This window comes from Xyrauchen texanus, chromosome 16 (assembly GCF_025860055.1).
Source record: "Xyrauchen texanus isolate HMW12.3.18 chromosome 16, RBS_HiC_50CHRs, whole genome shotgun sequence".
Classification (NCBI taxonomy): domain Eukaryota; kingdom Metazoa; phylum Chordata; class Actinopteri; order Cypriniformes; family Catostomidae; genus Xyrauchen; species Xyrauchen texanus.
In genome coordinates, this window is record NC_068291.1 from 31598876 (window position 1) to 31619082 (window position 20207).

At 38.2% G+C, this 20207-nt stretch overlaps 1 protein-coding gene across 4 annotated transcripts in view; it reads right to left on the minus strand.

Moving 5' to 3' along the window:
* The window catches only part of pla2g4f.1 (phospholipase A2, group IVF, tandem duplicate 1), a 29937-nt gene extending 19236 nt beyond the window's left edge, over positions 1 to 10701 (minus strand). Inside the window, exons 1-3 of one of the 4 annotated variants that reach the window (XM_052145333.1) lie at positions 6160 to 6220; positions 5432 to 5504; positions 1831 to 1967 (exon numbers count right to left, since the gene is read on the minus strand). In XM_052145333.1, the coding sequence (XP_052001293.1) occupies positions 1831 to 1967; positions 5432 to 5504; positions 6160 to 6168 (219 nt within the window). In that variant the 5' untranslated portion in view covers positions 6169 to 6220. Of the gene's footprint in view, positions 1 to 300; positions 833 to 1830; positions 1968 to 5431; positions 5505 to 6159; positions 6221 to 10417; positions 10523 to 10660 lie in introns of those variants that run through there. The other 3 variants (XM_052145335.1, XM_052145334.1, XM_052145336.1) reach the window with 3 other exon arrangements.
* Positions 10702 to 20207: the final 9506 nt, after the last annotated feature.

Consider the following 20207-nt stretch of genomic DNA (forward strand, 5'->3'; position numbering starts at 1 on the left):
ATTATGTAAGCTTCTCTAGTGTCTTCATGGCCCAACAACATACAGTGCATCCGGAAAGTATTCACAGCGCTTAACTTTTTCCACATTATGTTATGTTACAGTCTTACAAACAATACCCCATAATGACAACGTAAAAGAAGTTTGTTTGACATCTTTGAAAATTTATTAAAAATAAAAAACAAAAAAAAAAATCACATGTACGTAAGTATTCACAGCCTTTGTTCAATACTTTGTTGAAGCACCTTTGGCACGAATTACAGCCTCAAGTTTTTTGTGTATGATGCTACAAGCTTGGCACACCTATTTTTGGGCAGTTTCTCCCATTCTTCTTTGCAGGACCTCTCAAGGTCCATCAGGTTGGTTGAGGAGCGTAGGTGCACAGACATTTTCAGATCTCTCCAGAGATGTTCAATCGGGTTTGTGACAGGGTGGAGGGCGGGGCCGGGTGGTGATTCTACACACCCGTTCCCTTATTAGGCTAATCGTGCGTCGTGGGTCTGACTCCGATCCACCCAGGGATGGGCAGCTGTCATCCGCCTGAGAGGGTAGATGAGTGATCGAGGACCATGCAACGGTGCATCAGAGAAGCGGCAAGCAAGTTTTATTTTTTCCATCTCTCTCTCCTCTGCCGCTCCGCATTGGACTTTTCCCTCTCTTTTCCCTCTCTAAAATTTTACAGTGTTTTTATGGGGGGGTACTACGATAATACAGGAAGCCAAAAGCCAACTGCGGAAGATGGTGTGGGAGAGAGAGATTGTTTACGGGCATGTCCGTCATGTGTGTGTTTGTATCTTTTGTTTATGTTGTACTGCTGACTTCTGCCATTTGATATTCCAAGCAACTTTCTTCAGTAAAAACTGCAACTAATTGATTGAAACCTCGACTCTGGGTCTTCATTCCAAGCCTACTAATGTGAGTGGTGGTGGTGTAATGTGAGTGGTGGTGGTGTAGTGGCTAAAGCACAGGGCTGGTAATCAGAAGTTCACAGGTTCTAACCCCATGGCCACCACCATTGTGTCCTTGAGCAAGGCACTTAACTCCATGTTGCTCTGGGGGGGATTGTCCCTGTAATAATTGCACTGTAAGTTGCTTTGGATAAAAGCGTCTGCCAAATGCATAAATGTAAATGTAAATGCCTACTGGTCTACGGACCCAAGCTGTATTACCCTACACCAGTTCCTGGCTTTTTACTCTGGTCTACAGGGCAGCCTGTGGAACAGAACTCTCTTACTTCAGTTCACTCCTCCACTCATCCGACTCTCAACTCTTGCATCTTTCCATCCTGTGCACCTTATTTTTTCCCATTCTTAGTCTCCTTTAGTATATTAGTACCATTTAGTAGTTCTTAGTTATTCTTGCTTATCTTTTTGTAAATACAATTATTTATTACAACTATGTAGTCCTTGTGTTGATAATACAGTAGGAGGCTCTATAGGTTAGGCAGAATTTTCCGAAATCCTTCAGATTATTTAGATAACAACTTTCTCCAATTTATATTAATAATTTATTGAATGGTCTATTTGGATCATTCTTAGACTGTTAAGGTGAAATTCCTTAACTGGTGCCCAGAGGTAAACAGAGGGAGGGACCATCTGACATTCACACACACACACACACACTTACACCTTAAATCACGTGTGATCAAAAATCACCATATATTTTGGTGTCTTGTGTGAGGCCTACCACATCATTGGGTGGCCATGTGATTACCACTACACTATACCTAACAGCACATAATCATTATAATTAAATAGTTTGACACATCCTCTCTTAGAAAAGAACAGTGTTTTTTAAGAGACAAAGCAAAAAACACTGTAGGATTAGATTTACCTTTACACAGCTGTGAAGCCTGAATTTGAAGGTTTCATTCCATTCAGGTGTGTTGCTATTTGGAATAGTCTTGGTGCGATTTGTACAGGCCGATGCCGTGGGTAAATTCAGAATTATATAGCAGTCAGATGTAGACACTAAGCAGAAATTGGGTTTGGATTAGAAAAATGTATGAGTAAGTTGTGAGAAAATTTACCTTTACCTATTTATATACACATAATGTACCTCAATATTCTCATAAGAGAAATTTCACTTGGTTTTAGTTATGGAATTATGCTTGATGGCATAGGTACAACACTGTATAAACAGGTACAAATGATCTCACATATACACACAGTAGCCAACAGTACTTAACCCTTATGTTCTGTTTGGGGTCTATATGACCCCAGAACTTCTTCAAATAGTAAAAAAACATATGCATCATTATTTTGTTATCCTAATATTTCATGAATTTTCCTAATTACATAAGATCTTTTCAGAAATGTGTTTTTTACTTAATGATAATTTTTCTGATGTTTGCTATGACATGACTACACACATGTGATAATTGGGGTCATATTGACCCCAGTAATAAATGTTATTGAGAGCAATCTGTTTACAATCTGTTTTGTACCTAATGTGCAATTACTCAATACAAAACTATCTCCCTCTCTCTCTTTCTCTATCATACACACACACACACAAAATTATAATTTGCAATGTTCCCACAGAGGGGGGAAGGGTGCATCTGCGAGAATCTGTGGTATACACTGAAAATCCCCGGGGAAACTATTTTGTCTCTACTTTGTCTAGCATAGGCCACATTCACTCACTCTCTTTCTCTCACTAATTCACTCACTCATCCACTCACACACACACACAATCTCGCTCTCTCTCTCTCTCTCTCTCTCTCTCTCTCTCACACACACACACACGCACACAGTCAAACAAACATACATGCTCTCACTCTCACATGTGCGTGCGCACACACACACACACACACACACACACACACACACATCCATGTTCTCTCTCTGACTCACACACACACACACTTTCTCTATCATACACACACTCACAAAATTACATTTATCAATGTTTCCACAGAGGGGGGAAAGGTGTGTCTGCGAGAATCTGTGGTATACACCTGTAAATTATTTTTTTTTAGAGTTTCTACCTTGTCAGGCATAGGCGTGGAGCAAGTAAATAAAAAGGGAAGGCCAGAAAATCTGAATCATTCTAAAACTTCTGCTAGGTTTCTCTCGTTTTGGTTTTGTAAATGAATAAAAGAGCTAGATTCAGTATTTTTGAGGCATGGTATATGAACCTCACCGACAGTGAATTTGAGGAGGATGTGTCAGAGTCAGAAAACGCTTCTGAAATCGATGATGTTGTGGAGGACCCAGATTATGTTGGATCCTCCTCTGATGAGAGCAATGCTCCAGAGGATGGCCCTTCTGAATCCTCACAACCACAAAGGACCCTTTGGCTCAGCTACCCAGACCTGGCACATTTGTTTCCAAAAATAGAAAATTGTCATGGTCTTTCTCACCACCAAAGGGGTAGACTTAGCAATACAAATACAATAAAAATGGTACCAGGTCCTACCAGGTATGCAGTAAGCCAAGTCACAGACATAAATTTGGCTTTCAAGCTTTACATCTCACCTCCAATTGAAAGAATTATTCTTGAGATGACAAATTTAGAGGGGAGGCAGGTTTATGGTGACAAGTGGAAAGAGCTATACTCCTTCAAAGCTATATTGGGCTACTGCTCCTTGCTGGCGTATACAGATCAAAAGGTGAGGCTGCAATTAGCCTTTGGAATGCAAACAGTGGCAGAGCTATTTTCCCAGCTACCATGCCTCTTGAAACTTTTCATGTCCTGTCAGAAGTCACGCGCTTTGACAACAGGGAGACAAGAGTTCACAGGAGGGAATGTGACAAACTGGCAGCCATAAGGGATGTTTGGGATAGATGGGTTCAGCAACTGCCCCTCTTCTATAAACCATGTCCCTATGTGACAGTCGATGAATGTCTTGTTCCGTTCAGAGGAAAATGTCTCTTTTGGCAGTGCATGCCAAGCAAGCCTGCAAGATATGTTATAAAGATATGGGCAGCTTGTGATGCCAATAATAGTGGAGGAGAATGTTCTTGGAGCAGCTAGGATATGCCTTGGTGAGGCCTCACATTGACAGGAGAGAGAACCTTCCTAGGTCACTTTTTGCTGCATCCACTTTGAGGGAGATTCAAAATCGGCCTGAAGCAATCACTTCTCCAGCAGCTGCTGGAAAATGTGGATGATGCCAGGTCTGCTCCAGAGAAAATTATTCAGACTTACAGAAGATGTCTGAAATGTCACAAGTATTTGTGTACAGCACACGCGCAAATGATCTATTAGAAAAGTTTGTCTTTTTTGGTTTTCAACATTAGTATAATACAGTATCAGTGATTTTGTGGTGTGACAGGGTTTTAGGAGAAAAGTGGCCATCATTTTTGTGTATTATATGTTATATATGTATATAGAAGGAATAAAATAAAAACTCTTTGAATATCAGCAGTTCAAGACATATTGGTATCGGCAAAAAGCTATTACGGAGTGCACATCACATCAATATACCATTTTTTATTTTGTGGTTTTCAAAAGTTATATGGTTATTTTTAGATTTCATTTTTTTTTTCTGAAACGTGCCCTTGAAATTTACATTTGGCTGTCCTGTTGCCAAGTTGATGTGTATTTACAGTAAATTTGCTAGTAGTTAGTAGTAAATAGTTTGTTTGCCTGGTTAGTGAGTGTGTAGTAAAAAAAAGCACTTTTGCATTTACTGAATTTTAATTTTTTTTAAAACAATGATATCAGATTGACCCCAAACATAAGTAATGTTACTATTTTTGGAAAAAAACAAAAACAAAAGGGATATTTATATTTGTTAAATAACATATATAGAACATATACAGCTATGTATATATATATTTTTTATTATTTTGTGTAAATAAGAAATGATATGGTTATTTCTGTATTTAGTTGCTTTTCAGAAATGCACATTCCGCCTTCAGTAAATGTAAGAGTTAATGATAGTACACTTATTTAAATTCTTTAATCAGTTCAATAAGCTCAGGATAAATGGAAAGGAACATTTAAGCAGGAAAAAAGGTTTATTTCATAATTATAATTTTCACACTTTAATCATTATGGTAACAGTGCAAACTACAAGGAAGTGAAGCAAATCTCAACAGAAAATAAGGGTTAAGACATTTCTCAACAAAACTGCTTAAACAGAGGTTTGGAAATGTTTGCTACAAGCTTTCTTTAAAAACTCCCCAGAATTCTGCTAATAAGATTACATAACAACAGGGCTGGACTGGAACTGGAGGTTCGCTGTCCTTTTCAGCATATCGCGGCGCCGTTTTGTTGTCCGTTCTGCATAACGCGGCGGCTCATTTTAGCTTACCGCGGCCCATTTGGCACATTTCGCGGCCCAATGGCCAGTCCGCCCAAAAGTGCGTCGACCCACCCGGAAAATGCCCGGTATGCCAGATTACCAGTCCAGCTCTGCATAACAATGTGTAAATTAATATATTTATTTTTGTCGGATGCTGATAAGAGGGATTTATTGTCTCACAGTAGTCTAATGAATGATTGATCTTCGCACGTAAAACTCTGACAGACAGATTCCAGTATGGCTTGACTTCTCTCTGTTGAAAAAAAGCAAATACAGAAAATGGAGCAGTTGAGAAATAAACATGTTATCTTTTTCACACTCCGGTTTTTGGAATATGGAAGTAAACATTTGCAGGGTTAACTTCAACAGCAATGAATTGGAGACACAGCAAATATTTGCTCCGAGACCAAAAGAAAAAATCCACTATTACATTTGAATGACTTTCCAGAAGAGTTAAAAAATAGAGAGCGGTGGATTAAAACAGTAAAATGGGAGAAGATGCCAAATTGAATGTCACTCTCTCAGCAGCTGTAATAGATACCCCCTCACAGCTGTGGTAATTAGTTTTTAAAACGAATTCCAGGGTAATATAACAATAAGCATAATATTATAAACTTACACTCAATATTTTAAAACATTTTAATATAAACAAATGAGAGATTTACACTGATAAATAAGGTGGACGCAAATTATCAAAGTCTGTGAAAAAGGTCTACAGAAGTAGTTTTCATTAAACATTATGCATGATTTGCTAGATTTAACTTGTTTACTGACATACACTGTTGTAAAAAGCCAAACATTACAATTTCCACACTTTAGATTATGAAGACAGTTCCACTTTGTAAAGATTTGTTTAGATTAGATACAATTTTATTAAGAATTCCAGGGAGGAAAGAAGACTAGCCTACCTTAAGCATGGTTGAAAGAGATCTCTATGCACAAGCTACCTGTGAAACGCAAGAAAATTGCTACACTGCAAAACATGCAAATGTGGTGCGTATATATATATATATATAGTCATCTTGAAAAGCTTGTTTTCCTGCTTTTCTAAATTCATTCTGTAGACAATCACCACTGCTTTAGCTCCACCCATTAATACTCTATTAATACTCCTTTAATAGTCCACAATGTAAAAAATTTTTTTTTTACATTTTTACTCTTGGTTTTGAGCTCTATTCCTTTAGCATTTAAGGTTGTGGTTTGGTTAGTTCTCATAGTATCTGTCACAACATAGAAAGAAAGTCGTGTTTTTGTGTATTTTATTTGTATTGTACATATTTTATAAGTTGAGTTATTTTAATGTTTGATTTAATATTTCCCTGTGGTTGAGTTTGTAGAAACCAACAAACAACTGACAGATCATGTGATTTAATAAACACCCCATTGTGTTGGCAGTATAACCTCCATACCAGTGCATCCAGTATTACACATATTCTAAGAATTAAGCCCATTAAGAATTGCTTTCTTTTCTCAGAAAGCCAAACCCAATAAGCCAACCTTCTGCTTTGAATGCCAATGTCTTTTTTTAGATAGAACAGGATATAATCAAGTATAATATTATACAGGGGAGACTGGGGCTAGTGGTTCAAGGGTTATAAATCAGAAGCTATAAGGTTTTGAGTTAAAAGTCCAATTACAAAAAGATTTGTTTTCTCTAGCAGTAAATTTGTATGTTTGTTTCAAACATCAAGTTGAAAACCTTTATTTGAATAATATGACATTTCTATCCTTACAACTAGAACGTCAGTATCATAATATTTTTGCAATAGCTGTTGGGCAAACAACACAATAAAACCACACTGACATACAGTCAGTCAAGAGTCAACACAATGTTGGTTTTATTTTTTTGCTGAAAAGTCTATATACTGTATGTTGTGTTTTTAGTATAAGCTATACAGTAGGGATGTGCTTACAACAAATTTATGAATCTGTGCAGCCAACATTTCTAAAGTGTAATCCTTATGAATGAAGATGTGCCCATTGTGATGTCAGATATGATGGGTGCAGTCTTATCTCCATTTGTGGTCTCTGTTAATTGTCTGGAGCTTGTCAAGTGTAACATTAACTAAGATACAACATCATATACACTTTCCATGTTAATGTATCACACGGTTCACACGTGATTCTAATGTATTTATTTATAGCCTAAACCAGCTTAGTCTTTCCATTTCTTAAAGTTAGCCACATTTATCTCCACATCAGCGATTAAAGTTATTAACTGGTTAAGACTTTATTCCGAAATAAAGTGAAAATGCTCCATAAAGGTTTAAATGCTCCATACTCATCTATTAGGAATATTCCTCCTTATGTAAAACAAACATACTGAAACATGCTCTGTCTTTTATTCTACTCTTCTTCTACTACTAGTAGTCTTCTTCTACTTCTTTAAACTGTGCTAAATTTGAAAATGTTATGTGTTCTTGAACTCTGGTTAGGTGCTATATAAATGTATTATTATTATTATTATTTAACTAAATAATGGTGTCCTGTTGTAAATATTCCTGATAGACTTATGGGCCTTTCACCTGCTTGTAGGCTATATTGATTTTATTTTAATTTCTTTTAATGTTTGAATTTGTATTTATTATTCTCTGCAAAATGTGTGCTTGACATTTCACATTTCTGCTTGACACCTCCTGCCTAGAATAATGTTGTTATACATTCACAGACAAATGAAAATTCAGTTTCATGCAGATATTAATATCTGAATACCAGGAGAAACCACAACATATTTAACAGATAATGTAGCTTACAATTCATCTTCATCTGGTAAGAAAAAAAAAGAATAAGATTATATAGATATATATATATATATATATTTTTAAAATGTATAATAATAAAAATAATAATTAGGCTATTATTATGAAAATGCATATACAAGGCATATTTTATTAATAGAAACTATAAATGAAATGCTCAAAGATTAGCATTTCATTTAGTTTTGATGCACTTCCTGTTTAAGCTCCGCCAACATCCGGTTCAATTCGAAATCAGAGAGAGAGACACAGATCATTTTGTCATATAAACCGATACAGATAAATACAGATAATGGCTACGCTGCACACCCGACTAGACAGAATCATTAATATCTGTATTTTTCTGAGAGGCTGTAGGGTGAATAAAAGTAAAGTGGAATAATTTCTGATAATTGGTTTTTGTTTTTAAAATATGATACAAATGGCTTCATCGTTATTATACAATACTGGATGAACTTAATTCTGATTGAAAATTATGATACAAGAGGGTTGGTTCATCCAAATATGAAAATTGTTTAATCATTTACTAACCCACCCTGCTTGACATTCTTTATGGAACAAAAGAGAAGAAATTCTGAGAAATAATGATGCTGAGGCTGCCAGTCATATTGCCCAACACGAGGGAGTAAATTATGACATAACTTTTACTTTTGAATAAACTATCCCGCTTTATCAGATATCCTCACCTGTATTCACATTTACATTTAGTCATTCAGCAGACGCTTTTATCCAAAACGACTTACAAATGAGACACATAGTAAGCAATTTGTCATACAATGTTTAAATGGAGGTTGGAAGTAAATTTTAACACAGAGGAGCAGAGAAGGTGAACGATTGTGAAATAGACTTTTAACCTCTTTGTGATGGGATCACCAGGCGTCGCTCGTTCATTGACCGCAGAGAGCGAGTTGGAGCATAGACCTGAGGAATTGAAGTAAGAGGGTGCGGTTCCATTGGCTGTCCTGAAAGTCAGAGTCAAAGCTTTGAATTTGATCCGGGAGGCTACAGGTAGTCAGTGGAGTGAAATTAAGATTGGGGTGACATGAGCCCTTTTTGACAGAACACCTGTTGCAGTCGAAAAATCCCTCAAATTTCTAGGAACAATAATCTCCCACGACTTAAAATGGGACAATAACACTGCCTCCATCACTAAGAAGGCACAGCAAAGGATGTACTTCTTGCAGCAGCTAAGAAAGTTCAACCTCCCATAAGCACTGATCATACAATTCTATACAGCCATCAAAGAGTCTGTCCTCACTTCATCCTTTACTGTGAGGTTTGGATCAGTGACCACATGTGAGAGGATAAAACTCCAGCTTATCATCAGGACAACTGAAAAAAGATAATTGGCTATAGTGTGCCTTCTATCCAAAATCAGAATGAGGCCCATCGCAGAAAGCGAGCAATTAAAATAACCGAGAACTCCTTACATCCTGCCCACTGTATTTTCCAGCCTCTTCCATCAGGAAGGAGATTCAGGTCCATTAAAAAAAACAACAACAAGAAATAAGAATATCTTTGCTGAACACATAAGAACATAGGTGGCACTGCACTCTCTTAAATAATGGGCATTTTTAAGTATATGCTCTTGCACTTTTTGTCCATAAATGCATACATATTGATGTAATCGTATATATATTATACACTGTTGCACACCTTTTTCTTTTCTATATCTATCTATTTGCAGATATTTGTATTTACTGTATTGTATTACATGTCTATACTTATAAGTACATTTGTCTATCTTAATGTATGTCCTCTGTCTGCAACTGCCAAGTCAAATCTTACCTGGCTAATAACACTATTCTGATTCTGATTCTGAAAAGCAGACAATTGGTAGAATATGACGCTCTCAAGAGTTTTAGATGGGAAGGGTAGGAGAGAGACCAGTCTGTAGTTATTGACTATGGCGGGGTTATGTGTTGTTTTTTTAAGCAGTGGGGTTACTCGAGCCTGCTTGAATGTATTGGGAAAGTTTTCAGAGTTGAGAGATGCGTTGATAATGTTTGTGAGTGTGGGTAAGATCGATGGAGAGGAAGCTTGCATAAGATGGGAGGGGATAGGGTCAAGTGGACAGGTGGTAGGATGGTTAGAAAGAAGCAGTTTAGAGACATCAGTCTCGGAGAGAGGAAATAAAGAGGAAAGCAGAGGATGGGATGTTGGAAGAGAGTAGCAGTGGGTGTTAGGTGTAGAGAACTGGCTGCTGATGCTCACTACCTTGTCAGTAAAAAAATTTGGCAAAGTCATCAGCAGTAAGAGAAATAGAAGGATGTGGTGGAGGAGGATAGAGAAGAGATGCGAAAGTTGAAAATAGTTTACAGGAATCTGAAGTTTTACTGATTTTGTTCTGGTAATAATACATTTTAGCAGCACTCTGCAGAAAAAGAGGAGAGAAGTGATTGATACTTACACAGGTCAGCAGGGTCTTTTGAATGTGTCACTTTCTCTCAGCTCGGTTCGGTGATCACAACGTGTCTCTGACAGCTAAGGGCTGGAGGATGTGGCACGCCCTGGCCTGGAGGTAAGAAATGGTTAGTGGTCTTGATATAATGTTGTAGAAGTTCGATTATTTCAGTGCAAATATATTTTAAATGTTTTTTAATTAATTTTGAGAGGACTGCTACATTTGTCCAGTGTTTCAGAGAATACTCACCTAAGTCAATGGATACAATGAGGCTATTCCAGTCTAACTTCAAAAATCTTCACATGAATGTTGGTTCTGTATTACAGCTATAAACCATAATATACTGTAGCTTCAGTGTGGTTCCTCTTTCAAACATACTGCATATCACAAGGTAGGGGATCATCAACCAATTCAGCAAAAATTTGGTTGGTTTTCTGATGCATTAATATTCACTTCCCATTTATAAGAATGTGTAGCACAGCCAGTTTTAAATTAAAAAAAGAAAATTATTCTTTTTTACAATTAATATAAGCACCTACTTGCAGGTTCTTTTTTATTTTTTTTATTAACTAGAGATAATAAAAAGGTTTGTTCAGAATTTCTCAAAGCTTTTAAATGAAGCATGATCTCGTGAAAATGACATAACTGTGGTGGCATATTATATGGACTGTGACAGTGTCATTATAAGCAATTATATATATATATATATATATATATATATATATATATATATATATATATAGATAGATAGATAGATAGATAGATAGATAGATATATATATATATATATATATATATATATATATATATATATATATATATATAGATAGATAGATAGATAGATATAGATATATAGATATACAGATATAGATAAATAAATAGATAGATATATACACATATTCTAGATATAATATACATACTATTTATTAAAGTATACTGCATTACTGTTATATATATATATATACATGTATATGTAGTATACTGTAATAAATAGTAAGTATATTATATCTAGAATGTGTGTGTATATGTATGTGTGTATATATATATATATATATATATATATATATATATGAAATAAATGCTGCAACTGTAACAGCACTTAAAATGCTGTTTGAAAGAGTTCTTGTAATAAAACAGTTTTTGTCTAATAAAGGTAATGTATAAAAATATTGGGAATATTTTTCAAACAGGCTTAATAAAACTATATTTTACAATTGACCCCAAACCCCATTGTTAAAAAACCAAAACAAAATGTACATGTTGAAAAACATTTACAGATATAAAAAAGGCATTTTCGCTACAGCTGTAATTCAATTGTTGATATCAGGATGTAATATTTGTACTAGTAGCAATATAATTATTGATATCAAAAAGTTATACTGGCAAGAAATACATAGCTGATATGTGAAACTGGAATTTCAACTAGAATGAAATGAAGTGTAGATATCTGCATTTTTAACTATTTACTCTTTATTGCTATCGAGAATTTGCCTTTACACTAGTAGTGATTTGGATTGCTGAAGTCAAGAATTTGTATTTTAAGTGGTGGAAATAGAATTGTAGATATCTGTCATTCATATCCTGCTCGTGATTACATTTTGAAAGCGCTTGTCACACTCTAAATCACCACAAGGTGGCGTCAGTGGCTAAACTGTAGGCAAAATGATGACGACCATCCTCAAACACTGGGGACTACACTTGGCTAAAAATAAGGTCTATGTTTTAAACCTCATTTCTCTATCTCTGTCAACCAATGTTGTGCGCTTTCCTTTATCTTTTTACTCTCCCCAGTATTGACTATAGATAGTGGTTCAATTATCCAAGTTCTATTGAAATGTGTTAGTTTACTTACGGAATGCAATACTTGCTTTTATCGATGTAGAAGGTCAATCAATATACAATAATACAAGACACTTTTGACAGTGTGTTAATTTCAGAATATATGATGTAAAGGTAGACCGGCCACCTACTTTGTATTTTATTAAGGCTGTGGTTTTGAATGCATGGCTCATTCTAAGACAACATGCTATAGATGACAGACAGAGGCGGCATCCTCCTCCCCAACAGCCGCCCACACCTGCAAATCGGTCTCTGCATTATATTCCACAGCATGTCGCATTAATTTATCCTCAAACTCATACCAGTGGTGGAACAGATTGAGGTCTTTAGGATGCTCCTATAAGTAGAGCTTTGTGGATGCAATGCTGAAAACAAGCCAAAGTGGGACAGTGGAAGGGGGAAGGGAGATCTTTAGAGAAGGTTTACAGCCTAAATGCTGCCTGACATTTAGAACTGAAAAAAGTCCTGCTGTGAGCATAACATTTCTAAAATTGTCAGGAAATGTGTCTTAAATCTGTACAGCTTAGTTAAATTACCCTTCATATATTAAACTCATATTTGATTTTCATTGTAAAATCTTCATGTAAACAATGTTTACAGCTTTTTTGTTTTTGTGATTGGATCAGTTTTTCTTTAAAAAAATAAATAAAATAAAGACTCCCTTATTGGAATAGTACAGGTAAAATACAAGTTAAGCTCAGTCGACAGCATTTATGGCATAATGTTGATTACATAACAATTAATTTCGACTTGTCCCTCCTTTTCTTGAACCCTTAAACAGGCAACGTGCGCCACAAGATACATACTCTTTAGTTTCTTATAGGGGGTATGATAAAGTGTTTCTCACCCAATCTTGTTATCATTTATCATAGTTGGGTCTGTTTCGAGTATGTGGGTCACATCACATGACTTGGTTAAAATTTTCTGTGATCGTTAAGTCAGCCTGACCTAAAAAGCCTGTCAGTAAAAAAAAACACACAAAATAAATTAATAAAACTGCTAATATTAACATTGTCTTAAGATAAGGAAGAAAATTAAGTAATATGTTGTTCATTCTGTTATTTAGCACATTTTGTATCCCCTGAGATACGTTGCCAGATTGAGGGATGAATGAGGGTTAAACCACAATATTCCACATACACATTTATTACACTTACACATGACATACATGCAACCTTAAACCTAAACTTGTCTTAGTTTTGTCAGTTCCAACACACACACACACACACACACACACACACACACACACACACACACACACACACACACACACACACACACTATATGTTTTAAAATAAGAGGGGAAGTCAGTAGCTCTAACTAACTTGCATCAAATAAAACAAAGAAATATTAATACATTTTGCTTTTTTTGTACCTTATTTACAGCCAATCCATAAACCTTAATATCCTCAGTGTTTCAAAAGTATAGCCTCAAGACATAAACAATATGCATATTAACATGATTATAGTGTGATAAAATGGCTTACTAACCTTTTCTGTGTAAAGTTATATCCAATTTTACAACTTTGTTGCCAACGTTCTTTGGCACAAAGGTTTTCGATTGAGCTTAACTTGTATTAAACCCAGAATATTCCTTTTAAGTCTCTTTAGTGCTTTTTGGACTTTTTAAAGAGGTTTTAGTTGATGCACTTTAATGATAGCATTAACCCTAGACTGCATATGCTATATTTACCCCAATAAATTGCATATGTTGACTGAAAAAGACCCAGGTAAAATGTAGATGCTAATTCTTTATAAACCAACAGTGCTTTTTTTTTTTTCAAGGTTCGATTCCCAGGGAACACACAAACTGATAAAAAACATATACCTTGAAAGCTCTGTAAGTTGCTTTGAAGAAAAGCATCTGCCAAATGTAAATGTCAATTAACTAGTTATGTAACCTCATGTTACTCCATGGGCATTGTCACTGTAATGTCAGACACTTTTTGTCTGAATGACAACTTGCTATACTTGTAGTACTTGCACACATGCATATGAACCCATGTACAAGTTCATATTTAATAGTATCCTTCCATACTATTCTTACTATTTTTACAGTTTATATTATGTATACTGTATTCATGTAATACCTGGAGGTATGCAAATATGCAGTAAAGATACAGAGCACATGCAATACTGTATCCAACAACGCAATGAGCTGGACTTGATCTTTCATTTCCAGTTTGATGAATGAATCAGAAGTTTTAACATCTCTTTGATCCATTGTTTAATTGGACTGCCAAAGGTTCAAACATTTTACACAAGATGATGATTTGAAGATGGTCCCTGGCACTGTTTTGAACAGGAGAGTAGAGGCTGAGAGATAGTATTGATTTGTTAAATCTGAATGAAGGGCTTTAGGTATCAGGATGAGAGAGAGCGAGAGAGAGAGAGAAAGAGAGAGAGAGAGAAAGAGAAGAGAGAGAGAGAGAGAGAGAGAGAGAGAGAGAGAGAGAGAGAGAGAGAGAGAGAGGCAACATTAACCACATGTCCTTCAGAACAATTATCTGAAAATGATTTCCATCTGAAAACAGTCAGGTATGTGTCGGAAGCCAGATGATAGAACCTGCCAACTTTTTTTAAGCTATTGCATGTAAAACAATTAAGATGTTATCTGCCTGAAAGAATGTTATAATCTTAAATTATGTAGCAGCTTGTCATTCTAGTATTCAAACACTGTATCTTATGTTGGTCTGTTGGTCATTTCTGTGCCACACCCCCTTTGGGCTGCGGTACCCACATTTTCAGTAATAAATCAATTTCCTCTTTCCCTGGGTCACCTGGCCCACAAATTCTCACTGCAACCCGGTGCGACCCTTCAGCAGTCCCGGCACCCCTTTCGCCTCCGGACCCACAACTGCTGCCCCCCGGCAGGCCGGTTCTGATGAATCCAGAGGATGCCTACACGGGACTTCCTCCTCAGTCATTAATCTGCCCCATGCCGGGTGTGCGGAGTAAGGTAAGTGCTTTGAGTCTTCTCTCAGCACCAAAGCCTCGGGACGTGCTTCTGCCTCCCGACGACCACACTACCTGCCTGCCTCGCCAGATACGGCAAAAACGATTGTCCCCTTAGTGCCCATCGACCGGAGCTTGGACGCGTGGCTTTCACTTCCCAATCCGTTGCGTTGGTTGGCCAGGACTCGTCTACGCGATTCAGTTTGCCATGCCCCCTCCCCCTTTTGGTGGCGTCTGCTTTACCTCGGTGCACAGCGAACATGCCAACACCCTGCGTGGAGAGATCGCGACCCTTTTACTCATAGACGTGATAGAGCCTGTACTCATACTCATGTCCCTCCAGCTGGGATGAAGAAGGGTTTCCACAGCCCTTACTTCATCATATCCAAGAAAGGCGCCGGCTTATGACCGATCTTGGACTTGCGTGTTTTCAAACAAGCCTTACACAAACTCCCATTCAAAATGCTCATCCAAAGACACATTCTAACTTGCATCCGGCATCAATACAGACCCTTCCTACAGTTTGCGTTCGACGGCCAGGCGTATCAGTACAAGGTCCTCCCCTTCGGCATGTCCCTGTCCCCTCGCGTCTTCACGAAGGTTGTAGAGGCACCCCTTGCCCTGCTAAGGGAAATGGGAATCCGCATACTTAATTACCTCAACAACTGGCTCATCCTAGCACACTCTCGAGAGTTACTGTGTGCCCACAGGCACCAGGTGCTCAGGCACCTCAGCCCCCTAGGGCTTCAGGTTAACTGGGAAAAGAGCAAGCTCACCCCGGTTAAGAGCATCACTTTTCTCAGCATGGAGTTAGACTCAGTATCAATGACAGCGTACCTCACAATGAGCGCATGCAGTCGGTGCTGAAATGCCTCACCTTATTCAAGCCAGGTACAGCGGTTCCTCTAAAACAATTCCAGAGGCTCCTGGGGCATATGGCATGTGGATAGGAGTCTCACTATAGCAGGTGTCCCGACGCGTTCTAGTCAACACAGATGCCTCCAAACAGGGTTGGGGTGCCATGTGCAATGGGTACGCAGCTGCCGGCTCCTGGATGGGGCCCCGGCTGGGTTGGCACATCAACTGCCTAGAGTTGCTGGCTGCAATACTTGCCCTGCGGAGGTTTCTCCCACTAATACGGGGCAAGCACGTTTTATTCGATCAGACAGCACCGCTACAATAGCGTATATAAATCACCAAGGCTCTCGTCATATGTCACAACTCGCCCGCCATCTCCTCCTTTGTAGCCAGCAATGACTCAAGTCGTTGCGCACCACTCACATCCTGGTCAACCAAATACAGCAGCGGACGCGCTGTCACGACATGGTACGCTCAGCGGAGAACCACCCCCAGGCGGTTCAGCTGATTTGGGAGCGGTTCGGCAAAGCACAGATAGACCAGTTCGCTTCCCAAGAGACCTCCCATCGCCCGCTCTGGTACTCCCTAGCGGTGGCTCCCCTCGGAACAGACGCACTGGAACACAGCTAGCCCCGGGGGCTGCGCAAGTACAGATTTCCCCCAGTGAGCCTTCTTGCACAGGTGCTGTGGGAGGAACAAGTAGAGGAACAAGTCACCCTTGTGGCCCACTACTGGCCCACTCGTGCCTGGTTCTTGGACCTCGTACTCCTCGCGTCAGCCCCTCCCTGGCGAATTCCCCTGAGGAAAGACCTTCTTTCTCTTGGACAGGGCACGCTCTGGCATCCGCACCCAGACCTCTGAAACCTCCACGTCTGGCCCCTGGATGGGACGCATAAGATCTAGCTGGTCTACCACCTGCCATCGTAGACACGATCAGCCAAGCCAGAGCCCCCTCTATTAGGCAACTTTACGCCCTGAAGTGGCGCTTGTTCGCAAACTGGTGTTCTTCCTGGTCTGAAGATCCACAGAGGTGCGCAGATAGGTGAGTGCTCTTATTCCTACAGGAGAGGTTGAGGGGAGGCTGTCCCCTTCCACCTTGAAGGTGTACGTTGCTGCTATCACGGCCTACCACACCCTTCAGAGACCATGTAGTCAACCTGCAAGCGCTGCCCCGGGAGGAGGCAGACCCAGCCCCTTCGTTGCTGTGTCCGGTATGTGCTTTGCTTACATATTTGGACTGCCCACTGCTTGCCCGCTCTTGTGTCAGCAGTACACGTACACGGCTCAGCGCATGGCGTGATTTAAATTGGACCCCTAGTGTCGCTTCTTCGACACACCGTCGTAGACGTTCTGCAGACTTGACAATGCTGCTAGATTGTTGATCAGTTGTTGCAATATGTCGACAAAGGTATTAGGTGTGTATATTTTAAATGTTGGTGCCTACTACCTACTATAGCTTAACTATGTGATTAAATCATTATAAATATTTAAGATGCACTCAGTAACTTTTGTCTTTGTATGGACTGGTCATGGGATTCTAACAGCCCCCATGTGTGGGCCCTCTCCATGTAGAATAATACAGCTTTTATAAGGTTACTGATATGACTTGAGTCTTCATTTTAATGTGAATGGTCATGACTTCCTACATATATTGCAAAATTACAATGCATTTCTTTAGAAGTTACACTTTTTTAAGCAACTTTATGGTTGTTTTTATTTTACGCTGACACCTAGAGTTTAGGTAACTCAGTTACCAAATTCATTATAAAAATACCCTACTTGCAGTCAATCGTGATTAATTTATTCCACGATTAAAAATTCCCAATTATAGGGGATTACAGATAAAATGAGTGATATCTGGCTGGTCACATGATATAAACATAGCCATGTTCATGAATGTGCACCTGCATCATATGTAGAGTATAGCAGCTTTTCTCAAAGACTGATTTAACTAGTCTTCTACAATTACTATTTCTTTCTGCTTAAAAAAATATGAGCAAAAAAATAAATAAATAACTGAGTGCACCTTTATTAAATGCTGCATCTATGAGGAATTATTTTAATTAAAAATAATTGACATTAGAGCTTTAGACATTCATCTTACCCTCAGAGTAATTTTTTTAAGTTATCTCATATCTTCCCTTTTTTTTTTTTTTTTTGGTTAAGCTAATGTATTTTTCCATCCTGTTTATGCTACCATTTTATATTTTTCAAAACCATAGTTTGATACATATAAACTTGTTCCAAAAGCTGTGTAACTCAAACTGTGGGGAATGCACCAACAATGGCCAGACTGAAAGGAACTGCACAAAATGTGCCCTTCATTTCTTCAGGTGTTGTCATGTCATCACTTGTTCTTATTTATCTATTGATATGTCTCACCATCTGTCTTTTTGTCTCAGACTGTGTTTCCACCCATCTCCTCTTTGTCCACTCTCCTCTTTTGGCACTGAATTGTTTTGTTGTCTCTATATAAATGAGGTGTGTGGGTTTTGCCATTCTGACGTTGTGGGTTTACTTACATCTGATGGGAAGCTTTACCAGCAATGACACAATAGAGGCCAAACAGAGGGAAAGGAATCAGCTCTGATATAGTTCTAGGATCCACAAAGTCTGGCAACTGCTTCCTCATTAGGGGGAATCTTATAGAGATCTCATAGCAAACCTTAAAAAGTATATTTACAAAAACTAACAAAAAACTACACAAAAGTTTGGTTGAAAGCACAAAAAAAATGTCATGTGGAAACATTTTACAATTTTATGACTGCCTTTTTTACTAATGATCAAACCATTTCAATTTCAATCAACAGCTCTTACAGTATACACTCACATAGCACTTTATTGAGAACACTTTGTTCCCAGTAAAGTGCCTGACGTGGTCTTCTGCTGTTGTAGCCCATCTACCTCAAGGTTCGACGTTGTGCATTCTGAAATGTTATTCTGCTCACCACAATTGTACAGAGTGGTTATCTGAGTTACTGTAGCCTTTCTTTGAGCTCGAACCAGTCTGGCCATTCTCCATTGACCTCATTACCATTGTTATAAGTCCTATATTATGGCAGTGGCTTTAATCCAAAGCAATTTACAGTGCATTCAAGGTATATTTTATCATTATGCATGTTTTCTGGGAATCAAACCCACAACCTTGGCATTGCTAATTGAGAATGCACTGATACAAAATTTGTGTGCCGAAACTGAAATCCAAGTATTAAGAAAAAAAAATCTGCAGAAACTAATACCAATAGTTTTGTGGTTTCATTTTTTAATGCTAACTCATTTTAAATCACTGTACATTAATTATACAACTTCAAAAGGAATTTAAATAATAACTTGATTCTCTATGTCTCTACATATTTTGTCTCAGTTACTGTGCAAACAAAACACTGAAACAAAAAGCGCATTAACTCCCCTTAACATTCTAAAAAAAAAATTATGTTATTAACTCACATCAACTGAAGTCTAAATGATGAATCTCGAATGATTGCAACTCTGCTGTCACCCATTTCACAGTAATTCCACACAAGAGACATTTTCTTTCACACACACAGCACGAGTTGTAGAGTAATTGTCCAATGCATTTTCACATCCTCTTTTGATTTAGAGGGAAAAATCAGCCTTGATCTGAGGCTGTTTTGAAACAACCAGCTTTATCGCAGATACCGATCATTAGCCTAAACATCGGTGCATTGCTAGTTGTTCTACTTGTTATGCTATATACAATGTATAACCAACAGTCTCAAAAGTAACACATATCTGAAGATTTTTCCATCACGCAATCACAGGGCCTACAGTATACTGTCCCACAGCTGCATCTGTGTCTGTATGCAGGACAGCTTCATCCGTACTCTTTTGTTGACCTGGAATCGGCTTGGACCACAGCTGGTGCGTGTCCCACCAAAATTATATTCCCAAGCTCAGTGCAGAATCGCCCTCCTGCCCTAGCAGCCCCCTTTCCGTAGCCTCCTCTTACCTTTTCTTTAAACAATCCCTCCCCTCTCATCTTTTCTTTAAACAACCTTTCCCTCTCTCCAACAAGCTGCCCCACACACTCACTAAATGAAGTTTGTCCAGCCCCCCCAGACTCTTCTGCTCCCTACCAGACACACTCACAGAATTGTTTGTTAATAGTCCAATTAGATAATTGC